Source organism: Hemiscyllium ocellatum, chromosome 1 (assembly GCF_020745735.1).
Source record: "Hemiscyllium ocellatum isolate sHemOce1 chromosome 1, sHemOce1.pat.X.cur, whole genome shotgun sequence".
Taxonomy (NCBI): domain Eukaryota; kingdom Metazoa; phylum Chordata; class Chondrichthyes; order Orectolobiformes; family Hemiscylliidae; genus Hemiscyllium; species Hemiscyllium ocellatum.
The window spans coordinates 76,864,100-76,885,224 of NC_083401.1; the positions used below are offsets into that span (position 1 = coordinate 76,864,100).

Below are 21,125 nucleotides of genomic sequence, written 5' to 3' on the forward strand. Positions count from 1 at the left end.
TTATTGGTAAGATTTAAGGAAGAGATGCTATCAGGCTGAATTAATACAGCTTCATCAAGGGGAGGTCATGTCTGACAAATCTGTTAGAATTTTCCTGAGGACGTAATGATAAAATTAGTCAAAGGAGAATGAGTGGATGTGATCTCCTTTGATTTCCAGAAGGCCTTTCACAAGAGGAGGCTGCTAAATCAAATAAGAACTATGGTATTAGGGGCAAGGTACTGGAATGAATAGATGATTGGCTGACTGGCAGGAGGCAGAGAGTGGGATAAAGGAGTCTATTTCAGGATAGCTGCGGTGACGAGTGGAGTTTTGCTGTGATCAGTGTTGGGACCACAACGTTACACATTAACGATCTGGACAAACGAACTAAGGACATTGTTGCTAAGTTTGCAGATGACACAAAGGTAGGTGGAAAAACAGATAATTTGAGGAACCAATAAGTTGTATAATGACTTACAAAGGCAAGGAGAGTGGGAAAAGAATTGGCAGATGGAATACAATACGGGAAAGTGTGGAGTTACGCACTTTGGTAGCAAGAATAGACCATTTTCTAATGGGCAAACACTTCAAAAATCTGAAGCACAAAGGGACTTAGGAGTTGTCATTCAGGATTCAGTTAAGCTGCAGGTTCAGTTAGCAGTTAGTGTGGTCTAAAAAACACAGCAGGTCAGGCAGCATCTGAGGAACAGAAGAGTTAATGTTACGGGCGTTAGTCCTTCATCTCTGGGACACCCACACTAACCAACCCCACCATCCTGTAACTGAACACTTAAACTCCCCCTCCCACTCTGCCAAGGACATGTAGGTCCTGGGCGTCCTCCATCACCAAACCCTAATCACCCAATGCCTGGAGGAAGTACATCTCATCTTTCGCCTTGGGACCCTCCAACCACACGGGATTGATGTGGATTTCACTAGGATCCATGTTACCCCTCCCCCTACCTTATCCCAGTCCCAAATTCCAACTCAGCACTGCCCGCTTGACTGGTTCCACCTGTCCATCTTCCTTCCCACCTATCCGCTCCACCCTCCTCTCTGACCTATCACCATCACCCACATCTTCATCTACCTATCGCTTTCCCAGCTACTTTCCCCCAATCCTCACCCTCCTCCCATTTATCTCTCAGCCCCCTTCGCCCACAAGCCTCATTTCTGATGAAGGGTTTATGCCTGAAACGTGACTTTCCTGCTCCTCAAATGCTGTCTAACTGGCTGTGCTTTTCCAGGACCACACTCTTTGACTCTGATCTCTAGCACGTGCAGTCCTCACTTTCTCTAGTTCGCAGTTACAGAGGCAAATACAATATTAGCATTTAGAGTCATAAAGATGACCAGCACAGAAACAGACCATACGATCCAACTCGTCCATGTTGAACAGATATCCTAAATTAATCTCGTCCAATTTTTCACCACATAGCCTATATCCCTCTAAACTCTTCCTATTTATATATCCATCCAGATGTCTTTTAAATGTTATGATTTGGAGATGCCGGTGTTGGACTGGGGTGTACAAAGTTAAAAATCACACAACACCAGGTTATAGTCCAACAGGTTTAATTGGAAGCACACTAGCTTTCGGAGCGATGTCACCTGATGAAGGAGCATCGCTCCGAAAGCTAGTGTGCTTCCAATTAAACCTGTTGGACTATAACCTGGTGTTGTGTGATATTTAACCTTTTAAATGTTGCAATCGTACCAGCCTACACTGCTTCCTTTGGCAGCTCATTCCTTGCACGTACCAACCTCTGCCCCTTAGGTCCCTTTTATATCTTTCCCCTGTCATCCTATACATACTCTCTAGTTCTAGACTCCTCCACCCCAGGGAAAATATCTTTTCTATTTACCTTATGCCTGCTTTTATAAACCTCTGTAAGATCACTCTCAGTTTCTGATGGTCCAGGGAAAATGGGCTTTTAAGAGGGTTAAAATACAAGAGCAGAGATGTGCTATTGAGACTATTTAAGGCCATGGTCAGTTGTTAGCTCTTTTGGCTCCCATATTAAAGGAAGGATGTGTTGGGTTTGGAGGGGGCCAGAGAGTGTTTACAAGAATGATTCTGGGGAAGAAGGACTTGTCATATGAGGAACAGTTGAGGAGTCTGGATCTCTACTCAAATTGAGTTTAGAAAGCTGAGGGAAATCTCACTGAAACTTACAAAATACTGAAATACCTGGATGTGGAGATGTTTCCACTAGTAGGAGAGGATAGCACCGAATGGCACAGCTTCAGAGTGAAGGGGTGACCCTTTAAACTTGGAAATATATCACCGTTCTTTCATTGTCACTGAATCAAAATCCAGGAATTTCCTTCTTAAGGATATTGTGGGTTTACATACAAGATTGGGACTGCAGCTACTCAAAAAGACAGATCACCACTACCTCCTCAAGGGCAACAAGAGATGGACTATCAATGTTGGCCCAGCCAGGAATGCTGATGTCCCACGAGTGAATAAAACTGAGATAAGTTGGAATAACCTTCAGCTGGAGGATTGGTGAATGTGTGGAACCGAGTGCTACAGAAGGCTTTGGAAGCCAACTTATTGAATGTATTTAAGACAGTGATAGATAGGTCTTGATTAGTAAGGGGATTAAGGGTTACAAGGAGAAAGCACACCTTACACATCAGGTCCTCTGGTCCTCACCTTCCATCCCACCAACCTCCTAGACACTACAGACAAGTTAGATGGCCAATCCATCCAATCTGCACATAGAATCATACTTTGGATTGTGGGAGGAAATCAGAGCACCCAGCAGAAACCTATGCAGACTTATGGAGAATGTACAAATTTGACACAGTCACCCTAGGATGGAATTGAATCCAATGCTGTGGTGCTACAAGGTAGTACTGCTAACCACTGAGCCACTGTAATACATGATAAATTCTTCCTTTAACAACTACTTAGTAATTTATATAAGTCAGAGAGTCAGAGAGTCAGACAGCACGGAAACAGACCCCTCAGTCTAACCAGTCCATGCCGACCATAATCCCAACTAAACTAGTCCCACTTGCCTATGATTGGCCCATATCCGTTCAAATATTTTTTATTCGTGTACTTAATCAAATGTCTTTTGAGTTAAAAATCACAAATCACCAGGTTATAGTCCAACAGGTTTATTTGGAAGCACTAGCTTTCGGAGTGCTGCTCCTTCATCAGATGGTTGTGGATTATAAGATTATAAAACACAGAATTTATAGCAAAAGTGTTACGTAACTGAAATTATGTATTGGAAATAACCTGGATTATTTGTTAAATCTCTTATCTTTTAGAATGAACATGTTGGTTTCAGTTCTTTCGTATGTAGATCACAGAACTATTTTAAAGCTACATTATCAAGTGAACTTTAATTGTTGGTGTCATGTCGGCCCAGATAATGCATTGAAGGTGTGAGAATTACATTTTATTTTGCTCACAGACTGCATGAACCGTGTAAGATTCTGTAAATCCGTTTTTTAGATTAGAATTAGTCTGAACATTGTGGCGCAGACAGTCTCACACAGGGCACCTCACACCATCTAAGCATTATCTGGGCTGACATGACACCAATTGTTAAAGCACACTTGAGAATGTAACTTGACAAGAGAGTTCTGCGATTTACATATGAAAAAGCTGAAACCAACATGTTAATTCTAAAAGATGAGAGACTTAACAATCTAGATATTTTTCAATGTATAATTTCAGTTACATCACACTAAACTTTTGCTAGGAATTCTGTGTCCTACGATCTATTACTCCACAACCACCTGACGAAGGAGCAATGATCTGAAAGCTAGTGCTTCCAAATAAACCTGTTGGACGAATAACCTGATGTGTGATTTTTAACTTTGTCCTCCCCAGTCCAATACCAGCCATCCCTAAAAATTGTCTTTTAAACATTCTAACTGGTCCTGCATCCTCCACTTCCTCAGGAACCTCATTCCACACATAAACTAAATCCTGTATAAAAATATCTTGATGATCTGTACAATTGGTCATGCCATACATACGTAAACAATCTATTTCTTTGCATGCAGAGATCAGAATTAATAATTCGTATACACAGGTCTGTACGTTTACTATCCATATATTTAACTGAGGCATCAGTGGAGTCCCCTTACTGATTGGCCCCCTATTCTTCTTTGGCAGACAGACATTACACGGTGGTTTTTCCCCACTGCGCCTTGGCGGCAGCTGCCCTAAGCTTCAGCGTATCCCTCAACACGTAGTCCTGGACCTTGGAATGTGCCAGTCCACAACACTCAGTCGGTTAGGTAAAAACAAGGACTGCAGATGCTGGAAACTAGAGTCTAGATTAGAGTGGTGCTGGAAAAACACAGCAGGCCAGGCAGCATCCGAGGAGCACGAAAATCGACGTTTCAGGCAAAAGCCCTTCATCAGGAAGAGAGGCAGGGAGCCTGCAGGGTGGGGAGATAAATGAGAGGGTGGTGGGGGTGGGGAGAAAGTTGCATAGAGTACAATAGGTGGATGGGGGTGAGGTGGAGGTGATAGGTCAGAGAAGAGAGTGGGGGAAGGTAGCAAAGAGTACAATGGGTGAATGGGGGTGGGGATGAAAGTGATAGGTCAGAGAGGAGGGTGAAGTGGATAGGTGGAAAGAAAGATAGGCAGGTAGGACAGGTCATGAGGACGGTGCTGAGCTGGAAGGCTGGAGCTGGGGTGAGGTGGGGGAAGGAAAAATGAGGAAACTGGTGAAATCCACATTGATGCCCTGGGGTTGAAGTGTTCCAAGGCGGAAGATGAGGCTTTCTTCCTCCAAGCGTCAGGTGGTGAGGGAACGGTGGTGAAGGAGGCCCAGGACCTGCATGTCCTTGGCAGAGTGGGAGGGGGAGTTGAAATGTTGGGCCACAGGGCGGTGGGGTTGATTGGTGCGGGTGTCCCGGAGATGTTCCCTAAAGCGCTCTGCTAGGAGGCGCCCAGTCTCCCCAATGTAGAGGAAACCGCATTGGGAGCAACGCATACAATAAATGATATTAGTGGATGTGCAGGTGAAACTTTGATGGATGTGGAAGGCTCCTTTAGGGCCTTGAATGGAGGTGAGGGAGGAGGTGTGGGCACAGGTTTTGCAATTTCTGTGGTGGCGGGGGGGGTGCCAGGAAGGGAGGGTGGGTTGTTGGGGGACGTGGACCTGACTAGGTAGTCACGGAGGGAATGGTCTTTGCGGAAAGCGGAAATGGGTGGGGAGGGAAATATACCCCTGGTGATGGGGTCCGTTTGGAGGTGCAGAAATGTTGTCGGATGATGTGGTTTTTGCGAAGCTTAGGACGGTGGAAGGTCGGGGTCAGCTCCTTCAGCTGGAAGATCAACAGGTTTCGGACAGACCAAAGAGCGTCTTTCACCGAGTTGATGATCCTCCAGGCACAGTTGATGTTCATCTCGGCGTGCATCCTGGAGAACAGACCGTACAGCACGGAGTCCTGCGTCATGGTGCTGCTCGGGACGAACCTTGACAAACACCACTGCATTCGTCTCCAGACTTCCTTTGCGTAGGCACATTCCAGAAGGAAGTGTGTGGCAGTCTCATCCACTCCACAGCTGCTTTGAGGGTAGCGTGCGGTGAGGCAGAGAGTCCGGGCATGCATGAAGGATCTCACCAGCAGAGCCCTTCTCACCACCAGCCAAGCCATGTCTTGGTGCTTGTTGGAAAGTTCTGGCGATGAGGCATTCTGCTAAATTACTTTGACAGTCTGCCCAGGGATGCGCTCAACAGGATCCACCCTCTCCTTTTCCCAGAAGGGTCTCAAGGACACTATGTGCTGACCACTTCCTGATGGACTTGTGGTCAAAGGTGTCTTTCTTCATAAATTTCTCTACAAAGGACAGGTGATACGAAAGAGACCAACTACTTGGAAGGTTCCGCAGCAACGAGGCCAGGCCCATCCTTTGCAACACCGGGGACAGGTAGAACCTCAGTACGTAGTGACACTTTGTGTCTGCGTACGAGGGATCCACGCACAGCTTGATGCAGCCACACACAAAGGTGGCCATCAGGGTGAGGGTGGTATTTGGTATGTTTTTTCCCCCCGTTGCCCAGTGTTTTGTACATCGAGTCCCTTTGGACCCTGGTCATCTTTGATGTCCATACAAAATGGAAGATGACCCGGGTGACTGTGACGGCACAGACTCTGGGAATAAGCCAGACCTGTGCCACATATAACAACACTGACAGTGCTTCACACCTGATGACCAGGTTTTTACCCGCAATGGAGAACGACCGTAGCTTCCATCTGCCCAGTTTCTGCCTCACTTTCTTGATATGCTCCCCCCAAGACTTCGCGCATGCCCCAGCCCCTCCGAACCAAATACCCAGCACCTTCAGGTGGTCAGTTCTGACGGTGAAGGTGATGAAGGATTGGTCGGCCCAATTCCCAAAGAGCATGGCCTCGCTCTTGCCTCGGTTGACCTTAGCCCCTGTACTTTAAAAAATGCCCCTTTTTAAAATATCTTTCTCCTCTCACCTTAAAAATATGCCCTCTGGTCTTGAAGTTCACCACCCTAGGGAAAGGACACCTCGTTTAAATAATATATAGTCAAAACATTCTCAAATTAGTGTGGTAACAATGGGACTGTTTGTTTTATATTTCCCGTTTTTCCATATTTTATGCAATATTTTGTCAAAAGATAGTTTAGTAATTTTGAGTGTAATTCGTACGATGTTGTAATACTATTGGTTCGATGTTGTAATATTATTCGTGTGCCACCTAGTGTTAGCAATATGCAAACACCAATGTCAAGAAAGCACGATTAGCATTCAAAAGAGACTATTCCTCTTAAGTAAATATTTAGATCAGGGATGCATGCTTTCCTTCTTAAGCCTGGAGAGTTTAGGACCCACCGGAACTGTGCGGTTTGTTTTCAGCTTGTACTTAAAGGTGAGAATATCCAGGCAGTTTGCAAAGGCAGAAATTGTGGCCTCTTTAAAGACTGTGCTATACGAGAAGGTAAGTGGTGGACCAGGTTGGTTGATTCTTACAGGGAATTTGCTGGAAGCATAATCGTTTAATTTCTCGTTTCAGCGAAATATTTGACCCTGCTTATCTTGGAGACCTTTTCCCCGTATTATAATCGATTGATCTTAAGTAGCTATTTACGATTGTTATCTATGTTCTATTTCGTCTGAACTATTTCGAGAAGGCATGAATTTAAATCTTAGTCGCTGATAGTTTAAATTTTATGCCTTGGTTTATTTTGCTTTCATGCTTTATTGCGTTAGAACTTTGGCTTAAATATATGCTGCAGGTCATACATAAAAGGAAGTCCAACTATTTAAAACAACTGTGCATGAAGTTGTAGAGCATTATTAACAGGGAATTGAAAAATGTTACAAATACACTACTTTTTAATGACTTTAAGAAAGTTGGTACATCGTCGTTTTGTTTTGCGCTCAAATTTCCCCCGTAATTGTTTTTTTTGGGGGGGGGAGGAATTGGGTAAAGTAACAGGAGGAAGCAGGAAGTATTTAGGTCCCGCTTCTTACGATCCACCACAGGACACGGTTCACGCGCAGGTTGCGGTTCCGCTTGGTGAGGGTCTCGTGGCCGCTGTGGTGGGCCCGGGTTCCATTACGTCCCCGCGTCACAATGGGAACGTAGCCGTGCGTCGGGGGCGCGCCGTGCCTGTAGTCACGTGATCTCGCTGGAGGTGGGTGCGAGGGGAGGAGGCCACGTGAGTGTGTAAACCGCGCCAAACGGAGGCGAGGGCTCAGTAAGTGAACGGTTACTCACCGTGGGGCTGGCCGTGAGGAACACGCCAGGCTGGCTGACTGGCACCTATCTTCCCTGGACTGGTCGCAACACCCTTCGGCTCACGAAGGCCCGGCTACGCTGCACTTATCGCCGGGAGCGAGGTGTTATTTAATGGCTGGTCCAGGTCTTCGTGTTGGCTAATGGCGTGTTAGAGTTTATCGAGGCCTTCCCTAAAGCATGGGGCTCTCTGGCAGCACGTCGAATGATCAATGAGTGAAATGGTGCAGTGCACGTCGTGTTGGATTTTCTTTTTCTTGTTTTTAATGGTTGTAGGGTGGGAATGTGGACCCAGTGGTTTGACACCTGAAACCACACCAGGTTTTTCGTGGGTATCACTGTCGTGGTTATTGTAGAGAGGAAATGGGTAGGATGCGTGTAGTTTACTGGGAAAATGCTGCAGAGGGAGGACTTTAAATACTTGTGACATTGGGATTGTTTGTGGAGATGATATGATCTGTCCGGGTGTGGCAGGTTGTACAGTATTTGAACAGAGGAGACGAGTCCATGTGGGGCTGTTGGACAAAGTTCTCCCCAAGTGCAGAGGACTAAGAGGGAACAATACAGAACAAGTAAAACCAGGAATTCAGATGGACAGTGACATGGAATTTTCACATTTTAGTGTCCACGTGTGATTAGGAAGAGTGGGGTTAATGAAACTGATTAACTGCAGATCCACATGATAGGTGTGATTTGAAAAGGGCAGGGTTGAATAGAAAATGTCTTCCTAATCCAAAAGCTGTCCACTTAAACTAAGAGTCAGGCTGATGAACGATTAAAAGGTGGATCTTATTGAATGCTTCCTTTCAGACAGATGGAAAGCAATGATGAAGATTAATGTGGTTAAGGTATGAAACAATGGATATGATCAAATGGAAAAGAGGAATTATCAATGAAAATTGATAAATTGCCAGAGTCCAAGTCCAGAGGAATCTTGATTAATTGAGGTTTCTTTGTATATGTGCTTCAGGCTGTTCAAACAAACCATCTTTTGAGGGGGAAGCACCAGATCTGACCATCCCTTTCCTGTGTTCTGGTTGCGGTTATGATGCCAGAGCCTTGAATGACTAATGTACTTCCTTTTAAGGAAGCAAGATTGAATGCTTGCAGGATAGGAGTGAACAAATCATTGAAATAATTTGAAGGATTAAAGTAAATTTATAAAGGCATACGTTAATTGCTGATAGTTTTTGTTTGTTCATGGGATGTGAGCATTGCAGTTGGGCTAGCTGCAATTTGTTGCCCATCCATAATTCTGACAGTGGTTTATTTCCAAGTCAACATGTTAAGTATCTTGGAGGAAAACTTACAGATGATGGTGTTCCCATGTATCTGCTGCTGTTCACTCTTTTTTTAACTCACCATTTTTGACTCCTCTATTCTTTAGGGTTGTCATATTTGTAGCCTCCTTGGAAAGTGGACTGCAGAGCTTAGATCTGAGCCATTGGTTTTGGAATTAATTGTCTGTCTGCATATAACATGCTGCCTTCAGGTCCTCAGCTGCTTTCCAACAGACCCATTCAGTCCCTCTCCACCAATACCCTCCTTTGTCTCTCACTACAAACTCTCCCAACTATCTGAACTATCCCTCATCCTCCTTTGCAGGTTGTTTTGCTTTGAATCTGTGATCTCTTGTGCATTCTTGAGTGTGATCAGTTTGTGGAGAAAGTGAGAACTGCAGATGCTGGAGATCAGAGCTGAAAATGTGTTGCTGGAAAAGTGCAGCAGGTCAGGCAGCATCCAAGGAGCAGGAGAATCAACGTTTCGGGCATGCGCCCTTCTTCAGAAATGAGGAAAATGTGTCCAGCAGGCTAAGATAAAAGGTAGGGAGGAGGGACTTGGGAGGGGCGTTGGAAATGCGGTAGGTGGAAGGAGGTCAAGTTGAGGGTGATAGGCCGGAGTGGGGGTGGGCACGGAGAGGTCAGGAAGAAGATTGCAGGTTAGGAAGACAGTGCTGAGTTCGAGGGATAACTATCGCATTTCCAACGCTCCTCCTTACCTTTTATTTTAGCCTGCTGGATACACTTTCGTCATTCCTGAAGAAGGGCTCATGCCCGAAACGTCGATTCTCCTGCTCCTTGGATGCTGCCTGACCTCCTGCGCTTCTTCAGCAACACATTTTCAGCTGTGATCGGTTTGTCCCTGCCTATGCTATTCAACCTGATTTTTGAAACCTTCCATCAGACCACCTCTTTGCTTTGTTCTCGACAATGTGATCTGTTTCAATTTTCTCAGTCTATCCTCTTAACTGAAGTCTCTTACCCTGGAACCAATGTGTTCACATCTCTTCTATAAAATGGCACCCAGAATTGTACACTGTATTCCAGCTGTGGTCTAACATGTCTTTTACAGTTTAACATCACCACCTTGTTTTAGATACTGTTAATAAAGCTCAGGAATCTGTATGCTCTATTATTGCTCTCAAACTATCTTGTTTCCTTCAGTGATTTGTGCTCATATATAACCAGGTTCCCATGCTCCAGCAGCCCCTAATGTATGTACTACTTGTATTGTCTCTTCAATATTCCTCCTACCAAAATGACTCCCACTCCTCTACATTTTAATTTCATCCATCACCAATCTATCCAATGTACCAACTTGTCAGTGTCCTTTAGGAGTCCCACACTGTCATCCTCTGCATTTTTATAATTCTAAGTTTAGTATCATCTGAAAACTTTGACATTGCCCCCTGCATGTCAAGATCCACATCCTTTGTGTCAGGAAAAGTGAGTGACTACAGATCTTCCAGCCTGAAAAATATTTAATCGACCGCTTTCCTATCACGTCACCAATTTTATTTTCAAGTTGCTACTGTCCTTTTTAAAATTCGATTATTTTTAACTTTGCTTGAACCTTATAGCAAACATATTCTTGAAGGTTGTATGCTATATCATCAGAATTGCCATCATTGACCCTTTTCTGTTACCTTTTCAAAAAATCTCCCAGGTTAGTTGATCAATTTTCTCTTTAGGAATCCATGCTGGCTCTTCATACTCTTAATATCTTTTTCTTTTCTCCTTTTGACTACTAATTTTATCCTGAATAATTATCTGTAAAAGCTTCTCCACTAAAGTTAAATTGGCTGCTTTGTAATTGTTAAGCCTATCCTTATAACCTTCTTGCACAAAGTTGTTATGCTTGCAATTCTTGATACTTCTGGCACACTCCTGAGTAGAGGGAAGACTTGGAATTACTTATCTGATCCTGATACCTCATCAGCTTTATGTGCCAACAGTCTAGCCAAGACTATTTTAGACATTTAATTTTGAACCTTCTCGTGTAAGAGTTTCCTCCACTGTTACCACAGCCAGGAAAACATCTCCTGCTTTGTTTTTAACCAAAGTAAAGCTGCAAAGGATTCATTTAACTATTGAGCTATGCCAGCTGCTGCATGGTGTAAATTCCTCTTCTGGTCTTTAATTAGTTCTATTCCTAAATGCTACTCTTTCCATTTTATATGCCTAAAGACTTTGGGACACTGCTTTATTTAATATTGGCTGCCAGTCTTATCTCTTAGCTTCTTTGAATTTTTTTTTCATTTCTTTTGAACTTTGTGATTAGGCTAGATTGGATTCCCTCCACTGCAGAAACAGGCCCTTCGGCCCAGCAAGTCCACACAGACCCTCTGAAGAGTAACCCAACCAGACCCATTTCCCTCTCACTAATGCACCGAACACTGTAGGCAATTTAGCATGACCAATTCACCTGACCTGCACATCTTTGGACTATGGGAGGAAACCGGAACACCCGGAGGAAACCTGCACAGACACTGGGAGAATGTGCAAACTCCACAAGGCAGTCACCTGATGCTGGAATTGAACCGGGGACCCTGGCACTGTGAGGCAGCAGTGCTAACCACTGAGCCGCCCTGTATTTTTTGTATTTCTCTTTGGTTCTTAACTGTATTTTCTACCACCATTAGATAACATTTCTTAATGTCTGTCTTTGTCATCCAGTTTGTTCTGGATGTTTCTGTTCTACCTTTTTGGTTTTGTGACACTTTGACTGGAACCACAACCAATGGTGGTGGACAATCAAACAACTCACTGAAGGATGTGATGCTCCAAATATTCCGTCTTCAGTGTTGGAAATACCCAACACATCATTGCAAAAGATAAGACTGAAGTATTTGCAGCAATCTTCACCCGCAAATGTTGAGTGGATTATCAATCTCATCCTCTTCCATTAGTCGCCAATATCACCAGATATCAGTTTTCAGCTAGTTTCATTCACTCCATGTCATACCAAAAATTGAAGATACTGGATAGTGCAAAGGCTATGGGTTCTGACAAGATTTCAGTCATAGTACTGAAGAATTGTGCTCCAGAATTTTTATGGCACCACTAGCCAAGCTGTTCCAGTATAGCCACAATGCTGATCATGTAGAAAATTGATAAGGTATGTCCTTTGCACAAATAGCATGACCAATCCAAACTGCCTCAGTCTACTCTTGATCACCAGTTAAGTGGTGGAAGATATCAACAGTGCTATGACACCTGTTTGTGACATCCAGTTTGGGTTCCACTTGGTCCATTCCAGCCTTGGTTAAAACATTTAAACAAAGGAGCTCACTTCCACAGGTGAGGTGAGTGTGATGGCCCTTGACATTAAGGTTGCATATGACCAAGTATGGCATCAAGGAGCCCTAGCAAAAATGGAATCAATAAGAACGGGGCAGGATCTCTGGAGTCAAGCCTGGCACATAAGTTGTTGGAGGTCCATTCTCTCATCTCCAGGATATCTCTACAGGAGTTCTGTTGGATATTGTCTGCCCAACCATCTTCAGCTCTTTCATTTCATGACCTTCCTTCCATTATAAAGTCAGAAGTGGGGATGTTCGCTATGCAGATCATCAATGGTCAACACGATTCACAACTTCTCAGATATGAAGCAGTCCATTTTCAAATACAAAAAGACCTAGACGATCTCTCCATACTTAGACAATGACTATCTCTAGTAAGAGATGATCCACCCACTGCCGTTGATATTCAGTATTATAATCACTGCCTCCACTATCAACACCCTGGTTGCATTTAACCATAAACTGGCTACAAGAGTCACCATATGTGGCAGAGCCAGTGTTGGACTGGGGTGCACTAAAGTTTTAAAAATCTCTCAATGCCAGGTTTTAGTTCAACAGGTTTATTTAGAAGCACTAGTTTCGTGAAAGACTTAACAGTAATCTAGGTTTGTTCGGTATATCATTTGAATTGCATGACACTAATCATTTTCTAGAAACTGTCTTATGATCCTGTTGCACAGCTACCTGAAGGAGCATTGCTCTGAAACATAGGGTTTCCAAATAAACCTGTTGGACTATAACTTGGTGTCGTTTGGTTTTTAACTTCCTACAAGAGTAGGACAGAGGTTAGCATTCCTGCACAAGTGTTTTGCCTCCTGACTTTCTTTGAAAGCTTGTCCACCATCTCTCCAGGGCACAAGTCAGGAGTGTGATGGAGTTCTCCCCACTTGCCTGGATGAGTGCAGCTCCAACAACACTTGTAGTTCAATATCATCTCACTGGGCAATGCATCCACTCCCTTCTCCATGGATGCTCAGAAGTAGCAGCAGTGTGTACCATTTGAGAGAGACTGCAGAAATTTGCCAGTGATTCTCAGACAGTACTTTTCAAATCCTTGACCACTTGTACCTAAAAGGACAAGGGCAACAGATACATAGGTAACACCACTATGTTCATGTGTCCATCCAATGCATTCAGTATTCTGAATTTCAAGTATATTGCTATTCCTTCAATGTCGTTAGGTCAAAGTTCTGGAATTCCTTGAAACGTCGAATTCTCTATTCCTGAGATGCTGCCTAACCTGCTGTGCTTTGACCAGCAACACATTTGCAGCTGATGGTATTACAGGTCTATCTCCAATAACTGGACTGCAGATGCTCAAGAAGGTGGCTAACCACCAACTTCTAGAGGGCAATACGAAGAGGCTGTAAGTGCTGATTTGTCCAGTGACCATGCCCATGGAATTGGGGGGTGGGGGAGGAGAAATAAACACCCTTTTCACCTTCCATATAGGAAAACCAATTTGAGCAGGGCTCCTGGGGACAGTGCACTATCTATTTCTCTTCTATCACCTGGCACTCATGCGATCTCCCCTCCCCTGCCTTGCTTCCTTCTTTCCTTCCATGCTGTTAAACCATGGTGTAACATTTCTTTCCTTTTTAAACATGCTATTCACCATTCTGAGCCTCAGGGATGTGCACAGCTTTTCCAGCTGATAGTGGAGCTCCAGTTTCTGCACAGGAAAGCACTTCCTGCATGTGGTACTAAAGAACAATGGTTGGTTGTTAATATTATAAACACCTATTCTAATTGTTCTGTGCTAGAGTGTTCTTAGACTTAAATTTAGTTTTTCTTCTATTTGTCTTAACTGTGCCTTACATTATTGCATTGCCCTTACACTAAGCAAGTATAAGCAAGGTATTATACTGATCCTGACCAGCATTCCTGTTGATTTACTTTCTGGCTGCATGGGCCTGGTGACAAGGTTGGAATTTGAGTTGTGAAGAATACATAAAGAGCCTACAAAGGGATATAGATAGATGAAATGAGTGGGCAAGGATCAGGAAATGAAGTACAATGTGACTCCGTATGAAATTGAAACAGAGATAGCTGGAGTTACTGGTCTGGCAATATCTGTGGAGAGAAAGCAAAGTCAATGTTTTTGGGTCTGGTTATCCTCTTCAATCCTGATTTTTAGCTAGAAATTCAGTGGAGAAGTTTAAAAATTGTATCATGCTTGTTTATGCATTTAGGGTGTGACCTGAAAGTGGTTTGTAACTTGACAAAATTTATTTCTATATAAACACATTCAGGATTGTTATTGGAAGTAGAGGGAGGGTGTTTAGCATTTGGAGTGCTTTACTGCAATTGCAGTGTGGAGATGCTGGTGTTGGAGTGGGGTGGACAAAATTCGGTCCTTTACCTGACAGAGCAGCAGGACTTTAAACAAACCTGTTGTGACTTCTGACTCCTAGCAATTGGTCATTAGAGTGGCTGTTACTTAAGGATGGGATGACTACTTGAAAATAATCGAGATTCAGGGAACTGACAATGAGTTTGAATTAGCGGGCTGTAGCTGAGTCAATTTTGTAATGGTCTTCTGAACTGTATGTTTTGTTTTCAAAGAATAATTGTCCACTTTGAAATTTTTTAGAGTGTATTTGTGGATAAGTAAGCTATCTCAATATGACAGAAGACTGGGATGCGGAATTAGGAACAGAACCAGTTGCCATTATTCCATCTTTTAATGATATGGTAGGTATTTCATAGTTTTGATCTTCCTTCTAAATCATCATTTCTTCCGAGCAATTATTGATTTGTTTTTGTTTCTAATATAGGCTGGTCTAATGAATGAAGATATCAATGGCAATCCATCATTTAACTTGAAAGGTGAAGTATCTCCTTTTTTGTTTCTGGTGTATTTTTAAAACTTATCTGGTTTAATTATTTTAGAATCATAAGTATTTTTAAGAAGGCAAATTAATTATTCTTAAGTCAATTTGTATATTAGTTTCAGCACTTCCTTCACAATAGAACTGTAAATATAAGTGAAAACTGACTGTGGCTGCTGCAAATCAGAGACAAAAATAGAAATTGCTGGAAAAGCTCAAATATCTGAGGAATGCTTACCTGATCCAAAAAGTTTAACTCTGGTTTCTCACCACAGTTGCTGACAGACCTACTGAGCTTTCCTAGTGATTTATGCTTTCATCTATAAAGACAAGTGGGTAGCTTCAGCCAGGCTTTAGGAGCTGCTCAGTTTGAAAAGCTTTCATGCTTAATTGGTTTTTCAGCTTTGTGAGTGCTTTCTACTTGAATGCCTGTGTATCAATATGTGATTTGGAGATGCCGATGTTGGACTGGGGTGTACAAAGTTTAAAAATCTCTCAACACCAGGTTATAATCCAACAGGTTTAATTGGAAGCACTCTAGCTTTTGGAGCGGCGCTCCTTCATCGGGTGATTGTGGATATGTGGGTTGCTTTTGTAGGCTCAGTTTTCTGTTGTGTTGGGATGTATGTTGTCTGTCACGTAAGCTTGTAAATTCTTGATGCCTTTTTGCTGGACTAGGCCCTGAAGATTTTGTTGCTCTTGGCACAAAGCTCATGTAGGTAAAAACATGACTGCAGATGCTGGAAACCAGATTCTAGATTAGTGATGCTGGAAAAGCACAGCAGTTCAGGCAGCATCCGAGGAGCAGTAATGTACTCTGTCGTCTTGTGATTGTTCCTCAGAGCAAACCATTACCTGCAGTAGTGGTGAATTTATTACCTTAATCTGGACTGCTTTGTTTCATTAATGTAACTTTTTTGTATTTCCATCCGTGCTTTTCTGCTGACTATACCACATGTAATTTTGTACAGTCACAAGTGAATGCACATACTGCTGGATCCCTGGGTTACTTCATTGCTTGGTTGTTTTGATTACTTGATTAACTAATTTCACTAAGCAACAACTTTGTAATATTCTGACCAAGTAACATCCTTGGGTAGACATCGTTTTATGCAGTTACTGAATTATATTCTATTCATTGGTGTATCAAGACAGCTGGAAATTAATCACTTAAGACTTCAACCTTTCAGTTGGTTATAGAAAGTTAAAAATCACACAACACCAGGTTATAACCTACGAGGTAAAACCAATGACTGCAGATGTTGGAAACCAGATTCTGGATCAGTGGTGCTGGAAGAGCACAGCAGTTCAGGCAGCATCCAACGAGCAGTGAAATCGACGTTTCGGGCAAAAGCCCTTCATCAGGAATAAAGGCAGTGAGCCTGAAAGCGTGGAGAGATAAGCTAGGGGAGGATGGGGGTGGGGAGAGAGTAGCATAGAGTACAATGGGTGGGTGAGTGGGGGAGGGGATGAAGGTGATAGGTCCGGGAGGAGAAGGTGGAGTGGATAGGTGGAAAAGGAGATAGGCAGGTAGGACAAGTCATGGGGACAGGGCCGAGTTGGAAGTTTGAAACTAGGGTGAGGTGGGGGAAGGGGAAATGAGGAAACTGTTGAAGTCCACATTGATGCCCTGGGGTTGAAGTGTTATGAGGCGTTCTTCCTCCAGGCGTCTGGTGGTGAGGGAGCGGCGTTGAAGGAGGCCCAGGACCTCCATGTCCTCAGCAGCGTGGAAGGGGGAGTTGAAATGTTGGGCCACGGGGCGGTGTGGTTGATTGGTGCAGGTGTCTCAGATGTTTCCTAAAGTGCTCTGCTAGGAGGCGCCCAGTCTCCCCAATGTAGAGACCGCATCGGGAGTAACGGATACAGTAAATGATATTAGTGGATGTGCAGGTAAAAATTTGGATGTGGAAGGCTCCTTTTAGGGCCTTGGATAGAAGTGAGGGAGGTGGTGTGGGCACAGGTTTTACAGTTCCTGCAGTGGCAGGGGAAAGTGCCAGGATGGGAGGGTGGGTCGTAGGGGGACACTTTGAGTCTCAGGAGTACATTCTGCTTTTATATTAGAGTCCTCTCAAAATAAATGCCATCATTGCATTTGCCTTCCTAACTCAACCTGCCAGTTTACTTTGACACAGTCCTGGACTAGAACTCCCAAGTCTCTTTGCACTTCAGACTGCTTAATTTTCTCCCCCTTTTTAGAGAATAGTCCATACCTCTCTTCTTTCTACCAAAGTGCATGACCTCACACTTGTACTCCATCTGTCACTACTTTGTTCACTGTCCTAATCTATCCAAATCCCTTTGCAGCCTCCCATCTCTTCCATGCAACCTGTCCCTCTATCTGTCTTTGTTTCATCTGCAAACTTACCCAGAATACCCTCAGTTCCTTCATCTAGACAGCTAATATATAAAGTGAAAAGTTGTCCCAAAGCTGAGCCTTGCAGAACACCACTTGTCACCGGCTGCCATCCTGACAAGGGCCCTTTATTGCTTTCTGCTGGACAGCCAGTCTTCTATCCATGCTAGCACCTTGTCTCTAACACAGTGGGCCCTTGCTTTACCCAGTGGCACCTTATCAAAGGCCTCTTGAAATACAGGTAGATAACATCTATTGGCTCTCCTTGGTCTAAACTACTTGTTACTTCCTCAAAGAATTCTAGAAGATTTGCCAGACATAGCCTCCTTGATGGAACCATGCTGACTTTGCCCTGTTTTACCACATACTTGGAAGTATGTGAAAGATGAGATTTCTGAAATGTATTCTAGAATCTTGCCTAAGATTGAGGTTAGACTAATGAGTCTGTAATTTGCAGTGTTTTGCCTTTTTTTTTAAATGGGGTTGTCACAGTGATTTTCAAGTCCTCTGGGACCCTTCTTGATTTGAAGCAATTCCTGCAAGATTGCCACTGACACCTTCACTCTCTCTTTAGCTATCTCACTTAGAATTATGGGGTTAGTCCATCTAGTCCAATGATTTGTCCAGCTTCACACCATTTAGATTTTCCTAGCACCTGCTCATGGGTGGTGGCTATCGAATTCTGCTTTGTCCATGTTAGGTTCCCTTCTTGAGATTCTTATACACTTGATGCAACTGCAATACGCCAAATTCTATGAACAGCCGTGGTTTATTTAAGCAAGTACAAGTTTTTGGAGGATCGCTTAACACTTCATAATGCTTGCAGAGCGTGTCAAGCGAGGCTGCCTGAACAAGGGATCTGTCCTCCCTTTTGTACAGGGTTTTACATCACAATCAGCCATGCATGGAAGGCACCTCTCCCTGCCACTCCCCGTAGTCACATGACACCCAAAAACAGTGTGTGGTTAGGTTATTCCTCAAACTGCAGCATTTACATACTGCCTGCAAGACAGACAGACCGGCCCTGTTTTTGTTTTTTTACTTATCATCCAATGTATTACATGTCCGCAGAACAAATAGACTTTTTAACATCTCATTCCCTCCTTATCATTCCATGATCATCAACTAAATGGGGGCCAAGGTGCTACCAGTTTATTTGTAAGAATCTGACAGAAAAGTATTTAAGCAACTTATTGGCACACAACATGCAATGATTATAACAAGAATTATTAGTCCATGTAGTAGGTAGAATCCTCCCATGTGAAAATAAAGTTCACCAGTAAAATTTGTAAATCCACAGTCCTTAGTGATCACTCCACCTCCCCCAAATTTTAGTGTGAACAAGCCAGTTATCCAAAATCTCCCTCTGTAAACTCCAACCTGAAAATAAAAGTCTGTCCTTGCACGTCACTCCACAGAGAAATCTGAATTCTATGAGGGCAGTTAAATACTTAACAAAACTGACGACTTCCATCCTTGCACAGATGCTTCAGGTGGAGGATACCCGCACATCTGAGCATGATGTGCAGCAGCAGAGTAGGTAAACACTGTGTGGAATGGCAAGGGTCAGTTTTGTCATGTACTGTGGATAGGGAGCCCAGGCCTTTTGGGGATGCAGGGATCAGTGCTGTTCCTGCAAGGTCGTAGGGGTCCCATGCAATGAAGTGTGCTCCTAAGGCAGGGTGCATATTTGTGAAGTTAGGTATAGCCATCAGTGCTTCTGACCATCTTTGTGTTTTGCCTTTGCAAATTCCAACCGGAGAGTCTGACAATTTTCGGGATCAAATCAAATGCTGTTTAATGCATTCTTTACCTCTGCTGCCAAATGTAACAAAGCGAACTGGCTATTGGCTTGATCAGGTGAACCTTCTTGTCCCATAAATGGTTGAAAGAGAAGGTAAAGCTCATGTGGTTTAATATCCGTTGGAAGGGCGCTGACAAAGCATACAGGCGTCCTCTTCACCGTTGTTAGCTTCATTACTTTTTGTACTCCTGACTGGAAAGCTGATTGAGTCCATTGTCTCCCTCTATTTTGGGCAGACACTCCTGGGAGAGCAGGAGTCACTGCCAGAATGGGTGCGATACATTTCGGGGTCAATTGTCTATAGAAGTGATGAGCATGGTTCCTAGGAATGTGACTTGGCACTGGGTATGCAATGGGTAACATTTCTAGGGACGGGTCAAGTGAGAGCGACTTGGATCAGTTTGTGGGTGAGGGGGATGGGCAGTGTTCTGAAGGCATGCTTTACCTATGAATGGAAAAACTTTAGACTGTTAGCTGCCGAAAGCATCTTTGCATTTCCTCTCATTCCCTCCTTGCCAAGGTGCATATCAGTATGAAGACAGTCAATAAGCATTGGTAACAAAGCATTAGGTATACACACTTGGCCAACTGGAGTGATCCAGAGGCCTTTTGACACAATGCGAATGTGTCTTCCATATTTGTTTCTCTGGGTCAGGGGTGTCTCTCTATTAAATCTGCACAGTGAAAATGTCTGGTATGCCTGTTGTTTGGGGCAGGTGATTGAATTAGTGCTTGCCGGTTCATAGAGGGCGCAATAGAATTGAGTTGTTGCCACGTCTTTGGCAGCTTGATCAGCTCTGACATTGCCAGTGCTGATGTCCGTATTCTCGATTACATGAGCAGCACACTTGACTAAAGTCAGTTGCTTCAGGAGGAGGATGGCTTGGAGGAGATTTTGGACATAGTGAGTTCTGAATAGGTGTCCCTGAGGAGGTCAGAAATCTGTGTTGTGACCATAACTGGTCATCTGCATCATGATTTTGAAGCATTATTGGACATAATGATTCAGGAGGTATCTCCCATCTTATTCCCATCTGATGATCAGGCTTGGCGTTTCAACCCTGATTTCTTATTTTGCCTCTCCTTTAGTTTTTTCCTGTTTTTTTTTCTGTACTGCTATAAAGATGTGGGTTTTAGATACTTTTTTTAAGAGTAAAAGCTAGCACCAAGTGTTCTCAATAAGACACTTGCTCCAGCTACTGGAGTAGCTGGTTGCTTGGAAATAACAAAACTGATTCGAATTAGACCAATCAGTTTAAATTATACCCCAAAAAAATACCAAATTCCGTTCAAGTTTGAATTGAGTATGTTGACAGTTTTAAAAGCCAATGACACAATCTGATGCTTTGGGGTATACGACTGGGGAAATTTCAACAGTTGGGAGGAGAACTGCCACCTATCCAACAGATGTAGACTGTTAGAATTCTGAGAGGTACCTGACTAGAGAAAGAGTTTGCACAGAGACAAACCTCAACAATGACCTGGAGAGCTAATCTACGAACCAAGATAAAGAGAAGATATGACCGCTGGCTAGTTTTAAAATTTGAATTTTCTTGTAAATCGTAATGGGGAGTTTTATCAGACTAGTATTATAGAAGGGAAGGTAAAAGATAGGTTAGAGGAAGGAATTGATTGATTGATTCCCTACAGTGTGGAAACAGGCCCTTCAGCCCAACCAATCCATACCCACCCAGACCCATTTCCCTCTGACTAATGCACCTAACACTATGGGCAGTTTAGCATGGCCAATTCACCTGACCTGCACATCTTTGGACTGTGGGAGGAAACCGGAGCACCCGGAGGAAACCCACGCAGACA

At 43.5% G+C, this 21,125-nt stretch overlaps 1 protein-coding gene across 6 annotated transcripts in view; it reads left to right on the forward strand.

Moving 5' to 3' along the window:
* ddx4 (DEAD (Asp-Glu-Ala-Asp) box polypeptide 4) overlaps window positions 1-21,125 on the forward strand; it is a 145,729-nt gene that overhangs the window by 43,226 nt on the left and 81,378 nt on the right. For 2 of the 6 annotated variants that reach the window (XM_060823043.1, XM_060823056.1), the window contains 2 exons: window positions 14,913-15,013; window positions 15,097-15,148. In XM_060823043.1, coding sequence (XP_060679026.1) covers window positions 14,945-15,013; window positions 15,097-15,148 — 121 coding nt within the window. In that variant the 5' untranslated portion in view covers window positions 14,913-14,944. Of the gene's footprint in view, window positions 1-6,780; window positions 6,937-7,572; window positions 7,700-14,912; window positions 15,014-15,096; window positions 15,149-21,125 lie in introns of those variants that run through there. The other 4 variants (XM_060823027.1, XM_060823125.1, XM_060823103.1 and 1 more) reach the window with 4 other exon arrangements.